This window comes from Aquarana catesbeiana, linkage group LG03, assembly GCF_042186555.1.
Source record: "Aquarana catesbeiana isolate 2022-GZ linkage group LG03, ASM4218655v1, whole genome shotgun sequence".
Classification (NCBI taxonomy): Eukaryota; Metazoa; Chordata; class Amphibia; order Anura; family Ranidae; genus Aquarana; species Aquarana catesbeiana.
This window is the reverse complement of record NC_133326.1, coordinates 85,454,962-85,477,402: the sequence shown is the minus strand read 5'-3', so window position 1 is coordinate 85,477,402 and position 22,441 is coordinate 85,454,962. Positions and strand designations below refer to the sequence as shown.

Sequence of the window (22,441 nt, the reverse complement as noted above, 5' to 3'; positions counted from 1 at the left end):
TTGCTTGTGTGGATCGCCGATTCTAACACCCTGGTCGGGTTCAGCCGCTTCCGTCTCAGATGACCCCCCCCCCCCCCCCATATGGGTTGCAAAGACTCCTAAGGAGGGTTCTTTTCCTGGTGCAGTATAAACTACTGTAGGTGAGTAGCAGCGGGTTTTGTGCACCGTATACAAATGACTGTGTTCGTACCTGGTTTGCTGTGCAGTCTCCCCTGAGGTTTTGGGCTTGCTGGCACCTGTAGTCCTCTCTGGCCACCCCACGTGCAGGCTGTCTTGGATGCCTACCCTGTGAGTGGGTGACGTCATGGCCGGCTGTCTCGGCGGGTTGCTAGGCAACTGCAGGCACACTCGCCGCTGATTGGCGGATCGTCCCCTCTCTTCTAGGGGCTGGCTTCCAGGCTCATGGACACTCGTGGCTGACAGTGTGCCTGTGCTGGGATATAAATCCAAGGCGCTGCCTGTAGTGAGCCTGTAAGTGCCTATAAAAACGTCACTTCCGCCCATAGCTCTTAAAGAGACTTTTTTTTTTTTTTTAATTACTTTAATTTTTTTATTTTTTAGTGCATTTTACTGTAAATATGAGATCTGAGGTCTTTTTGACTCCAGATCTCATATTTAAGAGGTCCTGTCATGCTTTTTTTTCTATTACATAGTTACATAGTTACATAGTAGGTGAGGTTGAAAAAAGACACACGTCCATCAAGTCCAACCTATGTGTGTGATTATGTGTCAGTATTACCTTACATATCCCTGTATGTTGCGGTCATTAAGGTGATTATCTAATAGTTTCTTGAAGCTATCAATGCTCCCCGCTGAGACCACCGCCTGTGGAAGGGAATTCCACATCCTTACCGCTCTTACAGTAAAGAACCCTCTACGTAGTTTAAGGTTAAACCTCTTTTCTTCTAATTGTAATGAGTGGCCACGAGTCTTATTAAACTCTCTTCTGCGAAAAAGTTTTATCCCTATTGTGGGGTCACCAGTACAGTATTTGTAAATTGAAATCATATCCCCTCTCAAGCGTCTCTTCTCCAGAGAGAATAAGTTCAACGCTCGCAACCTTTCCTCATAACTAAGATCCTCCAGACCCTTTATTAGCTTTGTTGCCCTTCTTTGTACTCGCTCCATTTCCAGTACATCCTTCCTGAGGACTGGTGCCCAGAACTGGACAGCCTACTCCAGGTGCGGCCGGACCAGAGTCTTGTAGAGCGGGAGAATTATCGTTTTATCTCTGGAGTTGATCCCCCTTTTAATACATGCCAATATTCTGTTAGCCTTAATAGCAGCAGCTTGGCATTGCATGCCATTGCTGAGCCTATCATCTACTAGGACCCCCAGGTCCTTTTCCATCCTAGATTCCCCCAGAGGTTCTCCCCCCAGTCTATAGATTGCATTCATATTTTTGCCACCCAAATGCATTATTTTACATTTTTCTACATTGAACCTCATTTGCCATGTAGTCGCCCACCCCATTAATTTGTTCAGGTCTTTTTGCAAGGTTTCCACATCCTGCGGAGAAGTTATTGCCCTACTTAGCTTAGTATCATCTGCAAATACAGAGATTGAACTGTTTATCCCATCCTCCAGATCGTTTATAAACAAATTAAATAGGATTGGTCCCAGCACAGAACCCTGGGGAACCCCACTACCCACCCCTGACCATTCTGAGTACTCCCCATTTATCACCACCCTCTGAACACGCCCTTGTAGCCAGTTTTCTATCCAGGTACTCACCCTATGGTCCATGCCAACGGACCCTATTTTGTACAGTAAACGTTTATGGGGAACTGTGTCAAATGCTTTTGCAAAATCCAGATACACCACGTCTACGGGCCTTCCTTTATCTAGATGGCAACTCACCGCCTCATAGAAGGTTAATAGATTGGTTTGGCAAGAACGATTCTTCATGAATCCATGCTGATTACTGCTAAAAAAAAAATCTTTTTTTAAACGCGCCCTGTCCTGCCGAGCTCGCTTGCAGAAGCAAACGCATACGTGAACATATGAAAACGTTGTTCAAACCACACATGTGAGGTATCGCCGCGATCAGTAGAGCCCTAGATCTCCTCTGTAACTCAAAACATGCAAACTGTAGAATTTTTTAAACATCGCCTATGGGGGTTTTTAAGGGTGAAAGTTTGTCGGTATTCCATGAGTGGGCACAATTTTGAAGTGTAACATGTTGGGTCTCAGTTTACTCTGTGTAACATTATCTTTCACAATATATAAAACATTGGGCTAACTTTACTGTTGTCTTATTTTTTAATTCAAAAAAGTGTGATTTTTTTTTTCCCCAAAAAAGTGCGCTTGTAAGACCGCTGCGCAAATACGGTGTGACAGAAAGTATTGCAACGACCGCCATTTTTTTCTCTAGGGTGTTAGAAAAAATATATGTATATAATGATTGGGGGTTCTTAGTAATTTTCTAGCAAAAAAACTGTTTTCAACTTAATGTTAGTGGTTAATAATTAGTGGTTAATGCTAGTCTTGAGAGCCTTGCTGGTTCCTCCGTTTGACCCAGCTTCTTCCTGTTCATTATTTCATTTAACACTCAGAACAGTTTTTTTTGATAGCCATTGCCTCAAGCAGAAGAGTCTCCTAGTTGTGCGCCTTCTCATCTAAAGAACCATATTGTTCTTTAGATGAGCTTTCTACATTAGGTGGCCACATCATTTCATATGAACTGGCAGACAATTCTCCCAGCCTTTCTGGCGGATCAGTGAAGAAGGTTAGACCTGGTCTTTGCGTTATCAACCTACCTGGAACGGACTAAAAGCTTTTGAAAACAAGCTCAGCTGTTTGTTTTCCCAATGGGGCCTAAAAAGGGTAGGCCAGCATCATCTAGAGTTGTGTCTTCTTGGATTGTCAAGACCATACAAGTTGCATACAAGACGCTGGGCCTTCCTCCTCTTTCAGAGATCAAAGCACATTCAACTAGGGGTATGGCAGCATCCTGGGCAGCATACGCAAAGGTCGCCCCTGAGGCGGTTTGCAGAGCAGCAAGCTGGAGCACGCCCAACACTTTTATTAGGCATTGCAGGCTAAATGTGGCTTGTCCACCTGAGGAAACATTTAGCCTTACGGTTATTACGGCGGCTGTTGCCCATTAAAAAGTTTGAGTAGCATTGCATTGAGAGTTTGGCTTATTTTTTGGCCTTCCCTCCCTTCTTAATATTGCTTGTTGAATCCCATAGTGGGCTGAAATGTCGAGGTCCAGGAAAAAGGAAAATTGTTATCCATTTGTGGATAACTGGTGGATAGGCAGACAGCCGCCCTTTATGGGCTAAGAAAAAGGTTGTCCTGGAGGGGTCAGAGAGGGCGGAGCTGACCCATAGTAGTCTGACATGGGGATGATCCAGGAAAGGAAAATTATGGTAAGTATGGATAACAATTCTCCGTATTCATGCAGCCAGTGATTTCACTGGCGCATGCGCTCTGAAGGAACAGCGTCCTGGGCCGTTCCTTCAGAGTCCTGTGCCGTGAACTGCGGCTCCCATGTGCGTCATCACGGCTCCAGCCACCCACACAGCCGCAGTCCGCAAACCTGGAAGGAAGACCGATGAAGATCATCGCTGGAGGGCTTTGTTTTCAGTTAAGTTTCACATAATGTTCACATTAGGTTTCACTAATGTGCTAGTATGCATATACATTATGACATTGTTTAGCATGACTTGAAACAAAAAAAAAAAACAAAAACGGCGGTTTAAAGGAAAAAAGTATTGCTGATCTTTCCTCTGAAAATGCTATTTTCTCTTGTAAGGCTCCGGATTCAATACTTTGTGTCACTAATCCAGACCAATTTTTATTCAGCATGTGGCAGTAATATTCGTTCAAGAATCCTCGTTTAGGTCACCAAAAAAGAAAATTAAAGGAAAGCCGCTAGCACTGTATCCTTATACCATATAACTCAGTGTGTGTATATATATATATATATATATATATATATATATATATATATATATATATATATATATATATATATATATATATATATATATATATATATATATATATATATATATACATAGTTGTACTCATAAGTTTACATACCCTGTCAGAATTTATGATTTCTTGGCCATTTTCCAGAGAATATGAATGATAACATGAAAACTTTTCTTTCACTCATGGTTAGTGTTTGGCTGAAACCATTTATTATCAATCAACTATGTTTACTCCTTTTAAATCATAATGGCAACAGAAACTACCCAAATGACCCTGATCAAAAGTTTACACACCCTGGTGATTTTGGCATGATAACATGCCCACAAATTGACATAAAGGGGTTTGAATGGCTATGAAAAGGTAACCATCCTCACCTGTGATCTGTGTGCTTGTAATTAGTTTGTGTGTATAAAAAGGTCAATGAGTTTCTGGACTCCTGACAGACCCTTGCATCTTTCATCCAGTGCTGCACTGACATTTCTGAGTCATGGGGAATGCAAAAGAATTGTCAATGGATCTGTGGGCCAATCAGCAGTGTTCAAATTCTAATCAAGAAGTGAAAAATGAGGGTTTCTGTTGAAACTAAACCACGGTCAGATAGACCAACTAAAATTTCAGCCACAATTGCCAAGAAAATTGTTCGGGATGCAAATAAAAACCCACAAATAACTTCAGGTGAAATACAGGACTCTCGGAAAACATGTGGCGTGGCTGTTTCAAGATGCACAATAAGGAGGCACTTGAAGAAAAATGGACTGCATAGTCAAGTCGCCAGATGAAAGAAATTACTACACAAATGCCACAAAGTATCACGCTTACAATACGCCAAACAGCACAGAGACAAGCCTTAAACCTTCTGGCACAAAGTCATTTGGAGCGATGAGATGAAAGTTTAGCTTTTTGGCCACAACCATAAACGCTACATTTGGAGGGGAGTCAACAAGGCCTATGATGAAAGATACACCATTCCTACTGTGAAAAACGGAGGTGGATCGCTGATGTTTTGGGGATGTGTGAGCTACAAAGGCAAAGGAAATTTGGTCAAAATTGATGGCAAGATGAATGCAGTATGTTATCAAAAGATATTGGAGGAACATTTGCATTCATCAGCCAGGAAGCTGCGCATGGGATGTACCTGGACATTCCAACATGACAATGATCCAAAACACAAGGCCAAGTCGACCTGTCATTGGCTACAACAGAATAAAGTGAAGGTTCTGGAGTGGCCATCTCAGTCTCCTGACCTCAATATCATTGAGCCACTCTGGGGAGATCTCAAAACGTGCAGTTCATGCAAGACAGCCCAAGAATTTACAGGAACTGGAGGCTTTTTGCCAAGAGGCAGCTTTACCATCTGAGACGATATAGTGCCTCATCCACAAAAGACTTCAAGATGTCATTGATGTTAAAAAACTGGGGTATGTAAACTTTTGATCAGGGTCATTTGGGTAGTTTCTGTTGCCATTATGATTTAAAAAGAGTAAACACAGTTGATTGATAATAAATGGCTTCAGTCAAACACTAACCATGAGTGACTTGACAGCAACTCAATGCATTTAGCCGTGGTGAAGACGACTTGCTGAACTTCAAACCGAGCATCAGAATGGGGAAGAAAGAGGAATTAAGTGACTTTGAACGTGGCATAGTTGTTGGTGCCAGACGGGCTGTTTTGAGTATTTTCAAAAACTGCTGATCTACTGGGATTTTCATGCACAACCATCTCTATGATTTAAAGAGAATGGTCTGAAAAAGAAAAAATATCCAGTGAGTGGCAGTTGTGTGAAGGAAAATGTTCTATTGATATCAGAGGTCAGAGGAGAATGGGCATACCGGTTCAAGATGATAGAAAGGCAATAGTAACTCAACCACTCATTACAACCAGGGTATGCTGAATGAACAACACATCAAACCTTGAAGCAGATGGGCTACAGCAGCAGAAAACCACACCGGGTGCCACTCCTGTCCGCTAAGAACAGGAAACTGAGGCTACAATTCGCACAGGATTACCAAAATTGGACAACAGAAGATTGGAAAAAATGTTGCCTGGTCTGATGAGTATCGATTTCAGCTGCGACATTCAGATAGTAATAAGGTCAAAATTTGGAGTAAACAAATGGATCCATCCTGCCATGTATCAACGGTTCAGGCTGGTGGTGGTGGTGTAATGGTGAGGGGGATATTTTCTTGGCACATTTTTGGCCCCCTAATACCAATCATTGTTTAAATGCCAATGCCTACCTGAGTATTGTTGCTGACCATGTTCATCCCTTTATAACTACAGTGTACCCATCTTCTGTTGGCTCCTTCCAGCAGGATAATGCACCATGTCACAAAGCTCAAATCGTCTCACCACTGGTTTCCTGAACAGGGCAATGAGTTCACTGTACTCCAATGGGTTCCACAGTCACCAGATCTCAATCCAATAGAGCACCTTTGGGATGTGGTGGAAAGGGATATTGGCATCATGGATGGGCAGCCAACAAATCTGCAACAACGGTGTGATGCTATCATGTCAATATGGACCAAAATCTCTGAGGAATGTTTCTAACTCCTGCGCTAACCCTGAAGCAGACGGACTAGGCCGCTCACCACGTGGATCGGGGGTGAGCCCCACCTCTCGTCACAGGCCGGACTCCAAGCGCCGCTCTCCAGTGTCCTCAGGTGGCTCTGACGAAGAGGGAAGCCCGATCAGACATTCGGGAGTAGCGGGACTAATGAGCAGTCTCCCCACGAAGTCTGACCTAGCCTCTATGCTACATGGTCTGGAGAGAGTGATCAAAAAAGAACTATCAGGGGTGAGAGCGGATCTAGCTCAAGTGTTAGAACGTGTGGAGGAGACTGAACAGTGCCTCGATAGACACGCAGCAGCCTAACAGCCTCGGTGAGAGGAATCTTCAACAGCCTTCTGGGAAACCCTGCAGACCACCCTTTGAAGCTAGACAGGGTCCACAGAGCACTCCGACCACGTAACCTGGCCTCTGATACCCCTAGAGATATCATTTGCAGAGTGCACTATTTTGAGGAAAAGGAACTCATAATGCGCAAAGCGAGAGAAGCAGCTACACTGGAATTTGACGGAGTTACCCCGTCCTTCTTTCCCGATCTTGCCAGGGAAACATTGGAAAGACGAGGAGCACTCAAACCCCTCACAGAAAAATTGAGAGTAGCATCAATTAATTACAGATGGGGATTCCTGGCCGCCCTTATAGCACACAGAGATGGTAAAACTGCTATTCTCCGGTTTCCAGAAGATTTGGATTCATTCTGTATGGATCTTAACATAGACCCCCCCAGAACTTCCAGGATGGCAAGACACCATTCCCGCACTCCCTGCACCTTCGGAAGTTAAATGGCAGAAAGTTTCTGGAAACCGAAGATCAGCCACATCGGGTGCTTCTCCTCAATTGGGCTGAACACGTCAATAAGCGAATCACTGCCCAGCCTAATGGTCGGTAATTTTGGCAAATTTCCTTGAGTTTCAATAACCGGGTGCCCATTTTTTGTGTTTCTGCTTTTTCTTTTTGTTTTTTGGGCTTATCCGCGGTTTATTTTTTATTCTCGTGAACTGGTCAAATGTGAAAGAGTTCTTTCAGGCAAGCTGATTGTTCTATACACTCAGTTTGGAACCTATTTCAGGTCCAAAGTTAAAGTTATTGTTCACACTGTTAAACTTATATGTTACTTCATGTGTCAGCGCCGGATCACGCAGATGACGTATGTCGAATTTTGGCATGCGTGGTCTGGGTCCCACGTTGGCTCCGTTCCCCAAAGCGGGGGGGGCGGGGATCCCGGTGTTCCACGGCATCTCCCCCTTCAAGGGGTGGATGCTCTGGGTGGCCGGGCTTCTCGTCTTCCCGCATGTTGCACCGCAAGGCTTTGCGTGCACAAAAGACATGTGTACATAGATTTTCTTCTTGTGTTTTTTCTCCTTCTCCTATTTTCCTTCTCTCTCCCTTTTCTATTGCCATCCCTCTCTCTCTTCCCAGCCTGGCAGACTAAAAGTAAAGGTTGAGTGTCCTCAAAGAATCCAATGGCCACGATTAAGTTAATTTGCCTTAACGTACGCGGGCTACATGCCCCCGGTAAAAGGCATTCACTGTATAGAGAACTTAACCGCTTACATGGAGACATTGTCTTCCTCCAGGAAACCCATCTCACGCACACAACCTCAGTTACGCTTTAGGCTCACCATTATCCTACGTGGTAGTATAGCCTTTCTGATGTCACGAAAGCAAAAGGTGTGACCATTGGATTCCAGACGGGATCCTCTTTTATTTTGGAGGATACTCTTGCAGATCCACTAGGTAGATATCTGTTTTTAAAGGGCAGTCTGGGTAACCTACCATGTACTTTAGCTACTGTTTACGCCCCAAATCAGGGACAAGCCAGCTTCTTGGCCTCCACTTTAACGAAACTAAGGAATTTTCGCATGGATGCATTATAGTAGCAGGGGATTTTAACGCTCCCTTAGAACCCTCCCTAGACACCTCCCAAGGTAGATCTAGTATTCTTACATTTTTACGAAAACAATTGCATGAATCACAACTCATAAATGTGTGGAGGATAATGCATCCACGTGAAAAAGACTATACGCACTACTCGCACCTTCACAATTCTCACTCAAGAATAGATTATTTTCTCATAAACCATTACCATTTGGAGTCGGTCACTAGCTCTCACATTGAAACGGCGATGATCTCTGATCATGCCCCGATTAGTATGCAACTACATATTCGGTCCCTACCAAAAAAAACTGCAAATTGGAGGTTGAACGATTCACTTATCTCTGAAGAGGTGGATAGGGAGGAAGTGGAGAGAGGGCTATCTGAATATTTCCGAGAGAACGCATCCCCAGATACGGCCCCTGGAGTTCTATGGGAGGCCCACAAGGCCTTTATTAGGGGAAAGCTGATTGAATTAGGCCCTAGGAAAAAAAAGGAAAGAACACATACACAATCTCAACTTATTAAAGATATAAGTTCCCTCGAGAAAAATCATAAACTCTCTAACTCCCCACAGATTCTACGCTCTCTCACACAGAAAAGAGAGGAACTGAAAGCACTTTTCCACACAGAAAATACAGCCAGATTACGTATAATATCGCAACACTTCTACGAGTGGGGTAACAAACCCAGTCGCCTGCTAGCCCGCTCACTAAAACAAAAGAAATCGGCTTCCTATATATCTAAAATAAAAACGCCAGCGGATATCATGGTACACAAAACGTGCGACATCACGAAAGAATTTCGTTCCTTTTATCAACAACTTTATAATGTTGGCAACGGTGCAACAGAAGGCACATCTAGAGATACACTTATCAAAAAATACCTCACACAGGCCAAATTACCCAAACTCCCCGCTCAGGTGTTCGAGGCTCTGGAGGGGAGGTTTTCTTCTGCGGAGCTTGAGAAAGCATTGAAATCTATGGCTAATGGTAAAGCTCCAGGTCCTGATGGCTTCACAGTCGCATACTACCGAGCATTTTCAGGGACTTTGCTCCCACATCTAACTTCGTATGCTGACTCGATCTCCGCGGGGGGGGCCTTCCGTCCGGAGACTCTTCACGCTCACATCACAGTTCTTCCCAAACCAGGGAAGGACCCAAGCCTTTGCGGTAGCTATCGGCCAATTTCCCTGTTGAACTTAGATGCTAAAATATATGCAAAAGCCATCGCACTCCGTCTGTTACCCCTACTCCCTCAATGGGTTACTAAGGATCAAACAGGATTTATCCCAGGAAGGGAAGCGAGGGATAACTCCCTTAGAACACTATCCCTGATTTCCTATGTGCGACGGAGCTCCCAGCCCAACCTCCTCTTGTCTACTGATGCTGAAAAAGCGTTTGATAGGGTGGACTGGGAGTTCTTGATGACAACGTTATCGCACTTGGGCTTGGGACCACACATGTTAGCCAGAATTTCAGCATTATACCAGTCTCCCTCTGCGCAACTGCGAATTAATGGTACATTGAGAGAATCCTTCTCCCTCTATAATGGCACCCGTCAGGGCTGCCCCCTCTCGCCGATACTTTTCGCCCTTTCCCTAGAACCGTTCTTAGCAACGATTCGCAGCGATCCCAACATCCATGGCATAAAAATAGGCTCAACGGAGCATAAATATGCAGCATATGCAGACGATATTTTATTTTATGTTCAACAACCCCTTATTACTCTCCCAAATCTTATGGCAGCCTTTTAACAAATTCAGAACCTTAGCTAATTTTAAAATTAATATATCTAAGTCGGAAATCTTAAATGTGTCTATCCCTCATAACATGACTGCAACGCTAAAACAATCCTTTCCTTTTAGCTGGCAGCCCCATTCACTAAAGTACCTAGGAATACAATTGACATCTAACCCATCCTCGTTATTCCGCAGAAATTACATACCACTATTGAATTCAATAAAATCAGACCTACAAAAGTGGACCCAACTAGCTCATACATGGCTAGGTCGAATTAGCATAGTGAAGATGAATGTGTTGCCCAAACTGCTCTTTATGTTCCAGATGATACCGTATAAAATTCCCCCTGGGTTTTTTAAACTAGTACAATCTATGATTTGTAAATATATTTGGAACCGCAAACGGCCCAGACTCGCTTATAAATTTCTCATCAAGCATAAGCGTGAGGGAGGTTTAGCGATTCCAGGCTTTAAGAGCCATTACCTCGCAATTATACTAAACTGGATATCAGACTGGAAATACCATAGGAACTCCAAATTGTGGGTGCAATTTGAAATTGAATTAAGTGGTACAGTACCGTTCTCTTTAATCTGGATACCAAACAGATTTCGTAAGCTAGCGAGTACAACCTCGCCACTCACCAAATCAACCCTAGCAGCATGGAACTCGCTGTGTAAATCACAAAAGTGGCGCTACAATTCCTTACTCATGCCAATATCTGGTCACGATTACTTCCCTCCAGGGAATATGGATTCAAGGTTTAGCAGCTGGATATAGGATTCTCCGCTTTTATTGCATCAAGTGACCACAGATATAGGAATCCTCCCCATTGCCCGTCTGATAACAACAACCCCAATTTCATTCATGGACTATTGGAAGTATCACCAACTATCACAATTTGTCAAATCCCTCCCACTGCCTTTTACGATCTGAAACAGAGTTGAATCCAATAGAGCGTTGCTAGCGGGGGACCAACCACCAGAGAAACCCATCTCACTCTTTTATCAAACTCTACTGTCCTTATCCCCATTGATACAACTGCCTTTTCTCCACAAATGGGAACAAGAGTTTCAAAGCCCCTTAACGGACATTCAACGTACCACTACACTGCAGCTTTCTCATATTTCTTCAATATCCTCAAAAGCAGCTGAAGCAAATTATAAACTTTTGACAAGATGGCACTATACTCCTGCAGTGCTCCATAGAACTTTTCCAACCAAATCAGATCTCTGTTGGAGAGATTGTGGGGAAAGAGGGACTCATGCCCATATCTGGTGGGAGTGCCCCTTAATCAAACCATATTGGTCCAACATTTTGCTCTGGATAAAAAAAATTCAAGGGAGTGAAGTTGTCAATGATCCGTGGGTAATACTATTTCATTGCACAAATGAACCAACAGGAGCATATAAAAAATCTATTACACCCCATCTTCTAAACGCGGCTAAAATGCTTATACCAAAATATTGGAAACGACAAACAATCTCCACGTTGCGCCAATGGCTAAACGAGGTTGATCGTATATACCACATGGAAAGCAGCACGCTCACATTGCGAAATAAATCCGAATTGGCTAATAAAATATGGTCCTGTTGGTTTGCATTTAAGTTCTCAGCATTGTATGCAGAAATAATGTCTCAATAGAGAAAGTAGTTAAAAATACCTGGAATTATAAGATGGAATTCTGCTAAGGCTGGATGCTTCCCTTTTGTCTATCCCCCCCCCCCCCCTTCTCCCTCTATGCTAATTTTCTCTTCTACTCCCCTCTTTCTGCTTTTCTTTCACTGTCCACTTAATTTTGAGTACAGTACGTGGTAAGCAATTTATCCAGATTGGAATAGGTATTATAGACGCCTTGTACTAAATATAAGTTATGATGATACCCCAATAGTGGAGAGTGTACAGAAGTTGGAAGTAATGATCGGCCTTATATTACGGTTTTCTAAAAAGAATTCCAAAAACATATGTATGTTGGGTTATGTCATAAGTAAGACAACACTGTCATTGTATTTGTTTAATGGGGTTTATGTACCTTTCCCCTATATTTGTATTCAATACTGTACAAATAGTACAGTATAAAAACTTTAGTACTGTATAAAAACTTACTATAGTACTGTATAATAGTATAATAGTACTGTATAATAGTATATATATATATATATATATATATATATATATATATATATATAATATTATAGTGTATATATATATATATATATATATATATATATAATAGTAATAGTATAATAGTACTGTATAAAAACTTATTGAACAAAAAAACCATAATTTTATTTCATCACAATGGTTAAAATACTCCAAAACTTTCCTCATGTAACATTGAAATATTCAAATTGTAGTCTGTTCCTTCAATACATATACAGTATCTCACAAAAGTGAGTACACCCCTCACATTTTTGTAAATATTTTATTATATCCTTTCATGTGACAACACTGAAGAAATGACACTTTGCTACAATGTAAAGTAGTGATTGTACAGCTTGTATAACAGTGTAAATGTGCTGTCCCCTCAAAATAACTCAACACACAGTCATTAATGTCTAAACCACTGGCAACAAAAGTGAGAACACCCCTAAGTCAAAATGTCCAATTTGGGCCCAATTAGCCATTTTCCCTCTCCGGTGTCATGTGACTCGTTAGTGTTACAAGGTCTCAGGTGTGAATGGGGAGCAGGTGTGTTAAATTTGGTGTTATCACTCTCACTCTTTCATACTGGTCACTGGAAATTCAACATGGCACCCCATGGCAAAGAGCTCTCTGAGGATCTGAAAAAATAATTGTTGCTCTACATAAAGATGACCTAGGCTATAAGAAGATTGCCAAGACCCTAAAACTGAGCTGCAGCACGGTGGCAAGACCATACAGTGGTTTAACAGAACAGGTTCCACTCACAACAGGCCTCGCCATGGTCGACCAAAGAAGTGAAAATGTCCAAATTGGGCCCAAAGTGTCAATATTTTGTCTGGCCACCATTATTTTCCAGCACTGCCTTAACCCTCTTGGGCATGGAGTTCACCAGAGCTTCACAGGTTGACACTGGAGTCCTCTTCCACTCCTCCATGATGACGTCATGGAGCTGGTGGATGTTGGAGACCTTGCGCTCCTCCACCTTCCGTTTTGAGGATGCCCCACAGATGTTCAATAGGGTTTGGGTCTGGAGACATGCTTTGTCAGTACATCACCTTTGCCCTCAGCTTCTTTAGCAAGGCAGTGGTCGTCTTGGAGGTGTGTTTGGGGTCGTTATCATGTTGGAATACTGCCCTGCGGCCCAGTGTCCGAAGGGAGGGGATCATGCTCTGCTTCAGTATGTCACAGCACATGTTGGCATTCATGGTTCCCTCAATGAACTGTCGCTCCCCAGTGCCGGCAGCACTCATATAGTCCCAGACCATGACACTCCCACCACCATGCTTGACTGTAGGCAAGACACATTTTGTCTTTGTACTCCTCACCTGGTTGCCGCCACACACGCTTGACACCATCTGAACCAAATAAGTTTATCTTGGTCTCATCAGACCACAGGACATGGTTCCAGTAATCCATGTCCTTATTCTGCTTGTCTTCAGCGAGCTGTTTGCGGGCTTTCTTGTCCATCATCTTTAGAAGAGGGTTCCTTCTGGGACGACAGCCATGCAGACCAATTTGATGCAGTGTGCGGCGTATGGTCTGAGCACTGACAGGCTGACCTCCCACCCCTTCAACCTCTGCAGCAATGCTGGGAGCACTCATACGTCTATTTCCCAAAGACAACCTCTAGATATGACGCTGAGCATGTGCACCCAACTTCTTTGGTCGACCATGGCAAGGCCTGTTCTGCGTGGAACCTATCCTGTTAAACCACTGTATGGTCTTGGCCACCATGCTGCAGCTCAGTTTCAGGGTCTTGGCAATATTCTTATAGCCTAGGCCATCTTTATGTAGAGCAACAGTTCTTTTTTTCAGATCCTTAGAGAGTTTTTTGCCATGAGGTGCCATGTTGAACCTCCAGTGACCAGTATGAGAGAGTGAGAGCAATAACACCAAATTCACCACACCTGCTCCCCATTCACACCTGAGACATTGTAGGGACAGGATGACTTGATAAGAAAAATCTTGGCTAATAGAGGAACAAAACAATAAATACTCAAATAAAGTGAGAGTATCCTTTTTATTTGTGTTTTTTGTTTTTAATAATCCATTTGTAAAATTGTCTTCCAGTGACCCATATGTGAAATTGACACTTTATGATCCAGAAAATGGAATAGTGACCAGTGTTCAAACAAAAACTGTAAAGAAGGTAAGCACACGTGTTTTATTATTCCCTGATGAGCTCTTTCTGTCAGAATTCCTGTCAAAAATAAAGGTAGAGTAAGACTTGGCATACAGTAGAACACAGTTGGAAAGGTAATCCTAGGTGCAGAGCCCTTTACATGATCACTTTACAATTCTTAATAATATCAGAAGATACCCACCAGTATTTGAAATGTCAAGATTTAGCCTAGGTGCACACATATACGATGCAGGAACTGGTGCTGGTTCCTGCAGGCAGTTCACATTGCCTTCTGCAAACCGCTGCGGGTGTCAGTACAGTGTTAATGACACCCACAGATCGGTTCACAGATCAGAGTGTTAACTGTGAACTCGCACAGGAATCAGATTGCAAGGGTGAGAACACCCATGCGATCATATTCCAGTGCAGGGAAAAAAAAAGTCCCGGTACTACTTTCCTGCGAATCTAATGCGAGTTCAGCCATACAACTGTATGGCTGAACTCGCATTGCACAGACACTACATGCGATCGGCGGGTGTGAATCACATGCGATGTCTGTGTTTGCACAAGTGTCAATCCAGGCTTAAAGCGTTAGTAAATGTTAAAGAAAATTAAAAAATTCTCCCTGCAAGGCAAAGGCATAATGTGCTAGTATGCATTGCATACTAGCACATTATGAAATGCATACCCTAAAACTATGCCCGCCAGCAGTGCCCTATAACGCTTCAGAGGCTTCCATCTTCACCCTTCTGGGTTCACGTGCTGCAGCTGCTTGAATGGCCAACAGTTCCTTCAGAGCGCATTCGTCGGTGACGTCACCGGCTGCTGCTCACTAGATTATCTCCTAAACGGTGCGTGTTTAGGAGTAATTCATTTAACCTACAGGTAAGCTTTATTATAAACTTATTTTAATCATAAAATTCATCCAGTGGAGAAGAGGCCCACATCCAAAATGAAGGAAGGGAAACTCCAAAGACCACAGGAAAAAGGGACTTTAAATGTGGCAATCAAATGAGGAAATAACAAAAAAAACAAGACTATAAAACCAAGAGTTTATTATATCCCGGTAAAACAAAGTGTAGAGAGCTCACAGCATTTTAGCATTCTAATAAAGAAAATGCTAAAAAGGCTATAGAAACATGGGGGTATAAAGTCTCATCACATACCTTATTAACAATCGTTTGCCATGGATCCAGTTTGCCTCACCAGTATGAGGACTGAGGCAGGTGGATCTCTATAAATACAGATTAGCTGCAGCCCCCTGGTCCTCCGCATCCTGCCATAGCAGAGTCCACATGTGACATCCACAGAAACGTTATATCCTAGAAAGCGGTAGACGTCACGGCCGTCCCCGTCCTTTACTTTGAACTATTTTGGAGACCTGATATTAGATTGTGTATATTTTCTGGGAGCATGAACTAAATGGGTAAGTTCTTCCTTTTGCTAGATACTCCGGCCTGATTGGTTGGGGCCCCCTGCGTCCTTTACTGTCCCCCCATGAATGCTTTTCTGACCCCTATCTCTTTTTCCCCCCTCCCCTTTTCTTCCTTTTCTCTCTCTCTTTTTTCCCTTTGTCCTCCATGGTTAACATGATAAATTAGTATGTACTGATATGAATTTTGTTTTTCTGCTTAAATACAGCGGGTCAGTGGCGGAACTACCAGGGTCGCAGCATTCGCATTTATGACTGGGCCCTGGATTTCCACTGCGGGGATGTGGTTCCAGGGTTGCTGGCTGCAGCTATGAGCAGAGAGTGTCTATTACACACTCTCCCACACTACCCAGACCCCGCACTAACAGCCCCCCCCGCCTTGCACAGACAGGAGAGGAAAGTGAGAGAGAGCAGGATTTTCTCCTCCTCCTCCTGCCCCCTCCTCCTTCATATGCCCGCGGCCCCGTCCACGTTTCAATCCCCGGCAGCTCCGTGCCTCGCAAAGGCAAAGTCCAACATCCAGCAAGTAGATAGTGGATGAAAGGCCAACATGTACCATGGATGCTGCAACCCTCCACAGGGGATCCGTGGCTTTCGAGGACAGCCTTCCTTCCTAATTAAACATCTCAGTGATTGAAAACAAAGCAGCACACAGGTGGGTCAGTCATTGAGGGGACTAAAGAGAGAGTGTGTTGTGACCTCCAGAGCCCCTCTACCAACACACCAGCCCACTTGAGTTTCCCAGGTGTGGTGCACTACAAGCCCCAGCATGCTCTGCCAGCTCATGTGTACGTACAGCACAGGTTAGTAGGCCTTTCTTACCGACCACAGTGGTGGAACTCCAGGGCCCAAGCCTCCATCTATGTTGAGTGAAGCATCCCTCCCTTTCTCTCATCTCACCAGCCTCTGAGCACACTAATGTAAGGGAGAGCTCTGTGGGCTGTAATGTAAAAAGGGGACTCTGATATAAGTGGGGACTTTGGTGAGCAGAGACCCCCTTACATCAGGATTCCCAGAGCACCACTTACAGCAGAGTACCCCTTTACAATACAATCCACAGAGCTCCCCCTTTGGGCCCCTTCACACAGGGCGGACTCTGCCAAGCGGATCCACCTGCTCAACAGGGGATCTCTCCGCTGAGCAGGCAGATCACAGGTCTGTGTCCGCACTACTTGTGCAGAGCAGCCACAGCTCATTATTCTCTATGGGCCGGTCTGACTGTCATCCAATCTGCTAGATGGATGGTGAATGGATCCCCATCTGTCTGTTTTCATTGGATCTGATGCAGGCAGGTGTAAATGGACACATGTCTGTTTACATCTGCCCCCGAATACAAAATAATGGGTGGTCCGATCGCTTCAGATGTGTAAAAGGGCCATTACAGTGCGAATGGAAAGTCTGCAGACTCTGAAGTAACATGGGCTCTGGGAATTCTGATTAAAGAGGAATACTGGGAACGATGATTTAAGTGGGAGGCTCCAGTTATCAGGAACCCCTTTATATCAGAGTCTGCAATGTTCCCCCTTACATTAGCGTTCTCACTGTTTTTCCTTAACTAAAAGTCCCCAGAGTTCTTCCTTATATCGCAGTCTGCACAGTCCTCCCTTACAGTGTAAGGGAACTCTGTAAGTTCAGATGTAAAAGGGAATCGCTGCATATTCAGTTGTTAAGCGAAACTCTGTGCACTCTTAATGTAAAGAGGGAATCTTGTGATTAAATATATACAATTATCATTGTTATTTGATCACAAAGTATATGTATAGTGTATACTAAAATAATTTGCTGTGCGCTGCTAAAGTCTTCGGGTTTGGCTTGAGGAAAAGATGGCAACCCTACCCAAGACGTCAAGAAGGGCTCCGGTAATGGGAGAAAAGGACCCCAGGATCATTGGTAAGGGCCCCCGGGACCAGATGTCAGGGGGCCCTTCATGGTTCTTTGCACCAGGGTCCTGAAGGTTCTAGTTACGCCTCTGCAGGGGGTAAAATAAGTGTTGAACAGGTCACGATTTTTCCAGGTAGATATATTTCTAAAGGTGCTAGTGACATGAAATTTTCACCACATGTCGGTAACAACCCATACAATCCATACATACAAAGAAACCAAAACAAATAAGTTCAGAAATTAAGTTATGTGTAAATAAATGGAATGACTCGGGGAAAAAAAGTATTGAACACATGAAGAAAGGGAGGTGCAAAAAGGCATCGAAAGCCGAGACACCAGCTGAAAACTCTCAGTGATAAGAAAGCAATCCTGCCCCTTGTCAGTGCAAATTAAACAGTAAAAAGAAACAGTATTTTTCACTTTCTGCTATAAATCATATCCAATAATAAAAAAAAAAAATTAAATCAAATTTCTTTATAAATTCAGGCCAATATGTATTCTGCTATATATTTTTGGTAAAAAAATCCCAATAAGCGTAGATTGATTGGTTTGTGCAAAAGTTATAGCGTCTATAAACTATGGCATACAGTATATACTGGAATTTTTATTTATTTTTTTTAATACTAGTAATGGCGGCGATCAGCCATTACTAAAAATATGCACTGTCACTGTACTAATGACACTGGCTGGGAAGGGGTTAAACATCTAGGGCGCTCAAAGGGTTAACTGTGTTCCTAACCAGTGTTTTGGTTTACTGTATGTGCTGCTTTTACTCAGGGAAGTGATGGATTTATTCCTTGCTTTGCAGGTACACAAAATCCATCCCTTCTCCCCTCTCAGAACAGTGCTCTGCCCTTTTTTCATAGGCAGAGCTCCGTTCTGTGTTTCTGTCCAACGATTGGCGAGTGCCAGCGGACATACAGGGCCCAAAACCCGCAGATCGGCTTCTACTGTGAGTAATCCTAGCGGGAAACTTTTTCTGATGGGAGACAATCTGTTTATAATGCGTGTGTATATTGGGTGTTTACAATTATTGTATGCTTGTAAGGATACTACAAGATCAAAATCTATGGTTTTAAAATACAGTAAGGGGAAAAAGTATTTGTTCCCCTGCTGATTTTGTACGTTTGCCCACTGACAAAGAAATGATCAGTCTATAATTTTAATGGTAGGTTTATTTTAACAGTGAGAGACAGAATAACAACAAAAAAATCCAGAAAAACACTTTTCAAAAAAGTTATAAATTGATTTGCATTTTATTGAGTGAAATAAGTATTTGACCCCTTCGCAAAACATGACTTGTTGACAATCACAGAGGTCAGAGGTTTCTTGTAGTTGGCCACCAGGTTTGCACACATCTCAGGATGGATTTTGTCCCACTCCTCTTTGCAAATCCTCTCCAAATCATTAAGGTTTTGAGGCTGACATTTAGTAACTCGAACCTTCAGCTCCCTCCACATATTTTCTATGGGATTAAGGTCTGGAGACTGGCTAGGCCGCTCCAGGACCTTCATGTGCTGCTTCTTGAGCCACTCCTTTTGTTGCCTTGGCCGTGTGTTTTGGGTCATTGTCATGCTGGAATACCCATCCAGGACCCATTTTCAATGCCCTGGCTGAGAGAAGGAGGTTCTCACACAAGTTTTGATGGTACATGGCCCCGTCCATTGTCTCTTTTTGATGCGGTGAAGTTGTCCTATCCCCAAAGCATAATGTTTCCACCTCCATGTTTGATGGTGTTCTTGGGGTCATAGGCAGCATTCCTCCTTGTCCTCCAAACACGGCGAGTTGAGTTGATGCCAAAGAGCTTGATTTTTGTCTCATCTGACCACATCACTTAAACCCAGTTCACCTCTGAATCAATCAGATGTTCATTAGCAAACAATAGACATGCCTGTACATTTGCTTTCTTAAGCAGGGGACCTTGCAGGCGCTGCAGGATTTCAGTCTTTCACGGCGTAGCGTGTTTTCTTGGTGACTATGGTCCCCGCTGCCTTGAGATCATTGACAAGATTCTCCCGTGTAGTTCTGGGCTGATTCCTCACCATTCTCGTGATCATCGAAACTCCATGAGGTGAGATCTTGCATGGAGCCCCAGACCGAAGGAGATTGACAGTTATTTTGTGTTTCTAACATTTGCGAATAATCGCACCAACTGTTGTCACCCTCTCACCAAGCTGCTTGGCGATTAGTCTTTTAGCCCATTCCAGCCTTGTGTAAGTCTAAAATCTTGTTCCTGACATCCTTGGACAACTCTTTGGTCTTGCCCATCGTGGAGAGATTGGAATCTGATTGATTGCTTCTCTGGACAGGTGTCTTTTATACAGGCAACAAGCTGAGATTAGCAGCACTCCCTTTAAGGCCTAATTCACACCTATACAGGTTGCAGTTTGAATTTTGCGTTTTTCAATACACGCTTTTGATCCATTGAAGCATGGAACCACAAACCAGAAAAAAGTCCTTGACCCTTTCCATAAAATGCACAGATGTGAACTACATCCATAGGAAACCATGGTAGTGTGTTTTTGCAAAGCTGAAAACGCACTAAAAAAATGCATAGGCATGAACCAGGCCTAAGAGAGTGCTGCTAATCTCAGCTTGTTACCTGTATAGAAGACACCTGGGGGCCAGAAATCTTGCTGATTGATAGGGGATCAAATACTTATTTCATAATGCAAATCAATGTATAACTTTTTTGAAATGTGTTTTTCTGGATATTTTTGTTTTTATTCTGTCTTTCACTGTTAAACTAAACCTCCCATTAAAATTATAGACTGATCGTTTCTTTGTCAGTGGACAAACGTACAAAATCAGCAGGGGATCAAATACTTTTTTTCTCACTGTATATCATAACTAATTCAGAGAATAACATCTAAAAGAGATTTACATCCCATTCACACTTGTGCGACTTGTCATACGATTTTGGACATCAAGGTCGCATGACAAGTTGTACCCCATGTTTTCCACTGATAACCATTCATATATGTGTGACTTAGTCATAGCAACTTCAAAGTAGTTCATAATGTCAAAGTAGTCCGCCTTTCAAGTTGTACCTGAATGTGTTATATGCAACAGTGGGTCCAACTTTGCGGAGGGACAACAAATAACATCCAAGTCGCACCTATCCAAAGTTGCATCAAAGTTGCACTCCAAAGTCACCACTCTTTGGAGTAATACAAGTGTGAATGGAGCCTTAGCCCCGGTTCACACAGGGGCGGCACGACTTGCAGGTCGCCTCAGCGAGGCGACCTGCAAACGACTTCCGCGGCAACTTGCAAAACGACTTCTGTATAGAAGTCTATGCAAGTCGCCCCCGAAGTAGTACAGGAACCTTTTTCTAAGTCGGAGCGACTTGCGTCGCTCCTATTAGAACGGTTCCATTGTACAGAACGGGAGGCGACTTGTCAGGCGGCTAGGTTGCCTGACAAGTCGCCCCCGTGTGAACCGGCTCTAAGTCTAAAGGCTAATAGAAACAGAATCCTTTATGTCACTATTAAAGAATAGTGTTGTTGTTTAAAGTTACATTCTTTACTGTACTGCAACTCACAGCTCAAACAGCTAGTTTTCTTTTTACCCAATAATTGGGGATATTTAGTGCTCCCCGAGGATTATATAATGATTACTTCACATGATCTAAATAACATTTCTGAATTAAAAAAAGAAAAAGCCCCTTTTTAACTGTATTTTTTTATTTTTATTATAGAGCTTAAATCCAAAATGGAATGAGGAAATATTACTCAGAGTAAGTAGTGTATTTATTGTTTATTTTTAAAATGCTTCTTCTGTAGTCCTTTTTCACTTTAACATCTCTTGGAATTGGGTATTCTCTTATTTGGCTATACAAGGAGAAATCTGTTTAGAATCTGAATAGAAATGAACCGTAGAATCCTTTTAGTGATCCTCCCTTCACCAACACGCATGTCCATTATTCGTTATACATCTGGTGGATCATCATCTTATATCCTTTGAGCTAAAAAAAAAAAAAAAAAAAAAAAAAAAAGACCACAGTACTGAACATTAAAGTGTATCTAAACCACCCTTTTCCAACCGGGGTGCCATCAGAGGTCGCCAGGGGTGGCAAGGCATCCTGCTCGAGAAGGATATTTAAAGATCAGACCGAGCTCAATAAAGACCGTAAAATGTCATACAAAGTCCTAAGCTCTCCGCCTCCCCCTACAGTTCAGTACTGTGAAGTGCAGTAAAGGTACAGTACTGCAAATTTTTTAAATGGCCGTGTGCGTATGTACATTATGTGTGTGAGCTTTTACGAGATTAGGTTTGTGTCTATGTATATTAACAGGCATGTTGATTTTAATCCTGACCCCTAATCCCATACAATCCGAACTGCCACTCCTCTGAAAAGCGATCCATGCTCAGGTCGCTTTTCAAAGGCATTTGACAGATTGTGAAGATGCAATGTGTCACCTCCTGTTTTAATCCCTTAAATTCAGCACCACCATGCCTTAACCACATGCAATGCACATGGTTGCAGAGTGGCCCCATTCATCTGGGGGTATACTTCCTGCCACTGCCACAATATGTATATGACCCTGGCTGCTGCCTCTGCAGCAAAAGAGGGAGCAGTTGGGTTGGTAAAATGCAGATTTACATCATGGCTTTACCATCCCCCAACCTCATGTGTGAATGAGCCCTTGGTTCACATCTGTGCGGTTGCGTGTAGGTCAGCCCATTCATTTCCATGGGCTGTCCTGTCCGCAGAAATGCAAGGAAAGAAGTCCCA

At 43.1% G+C, this 22,441-nt stretch overlaps 1 protein-coding gene across 2 annotated transcripts in view; it reads left to right on the top strand.

Moving 5' to 3' along the window:
• Positions 1–22,441, top strand: part of NEDD4 (NEDD4 E3 ubiquitin protein ligase) — a 319,479-nt gene that overhangs the window by 32,841 nt on the left and 264,197 nt on the right. For both annotated transcript variants that reach the window (XM_073618773.1, XM_073618772.1), the window contains exons 3-4: positions 14,339–14,417; positions 21,404–21,442. In XM_073618773.1, coding sequence (XP_073474874.1) covers positions 14,339–14,417; positions 21,404–21,442 — 118 coding nt within the window. The remainder of the gene's footprint in view (positions 1–14,338; positions 14,418–21,403; positions 21,443–22,441) is intronic.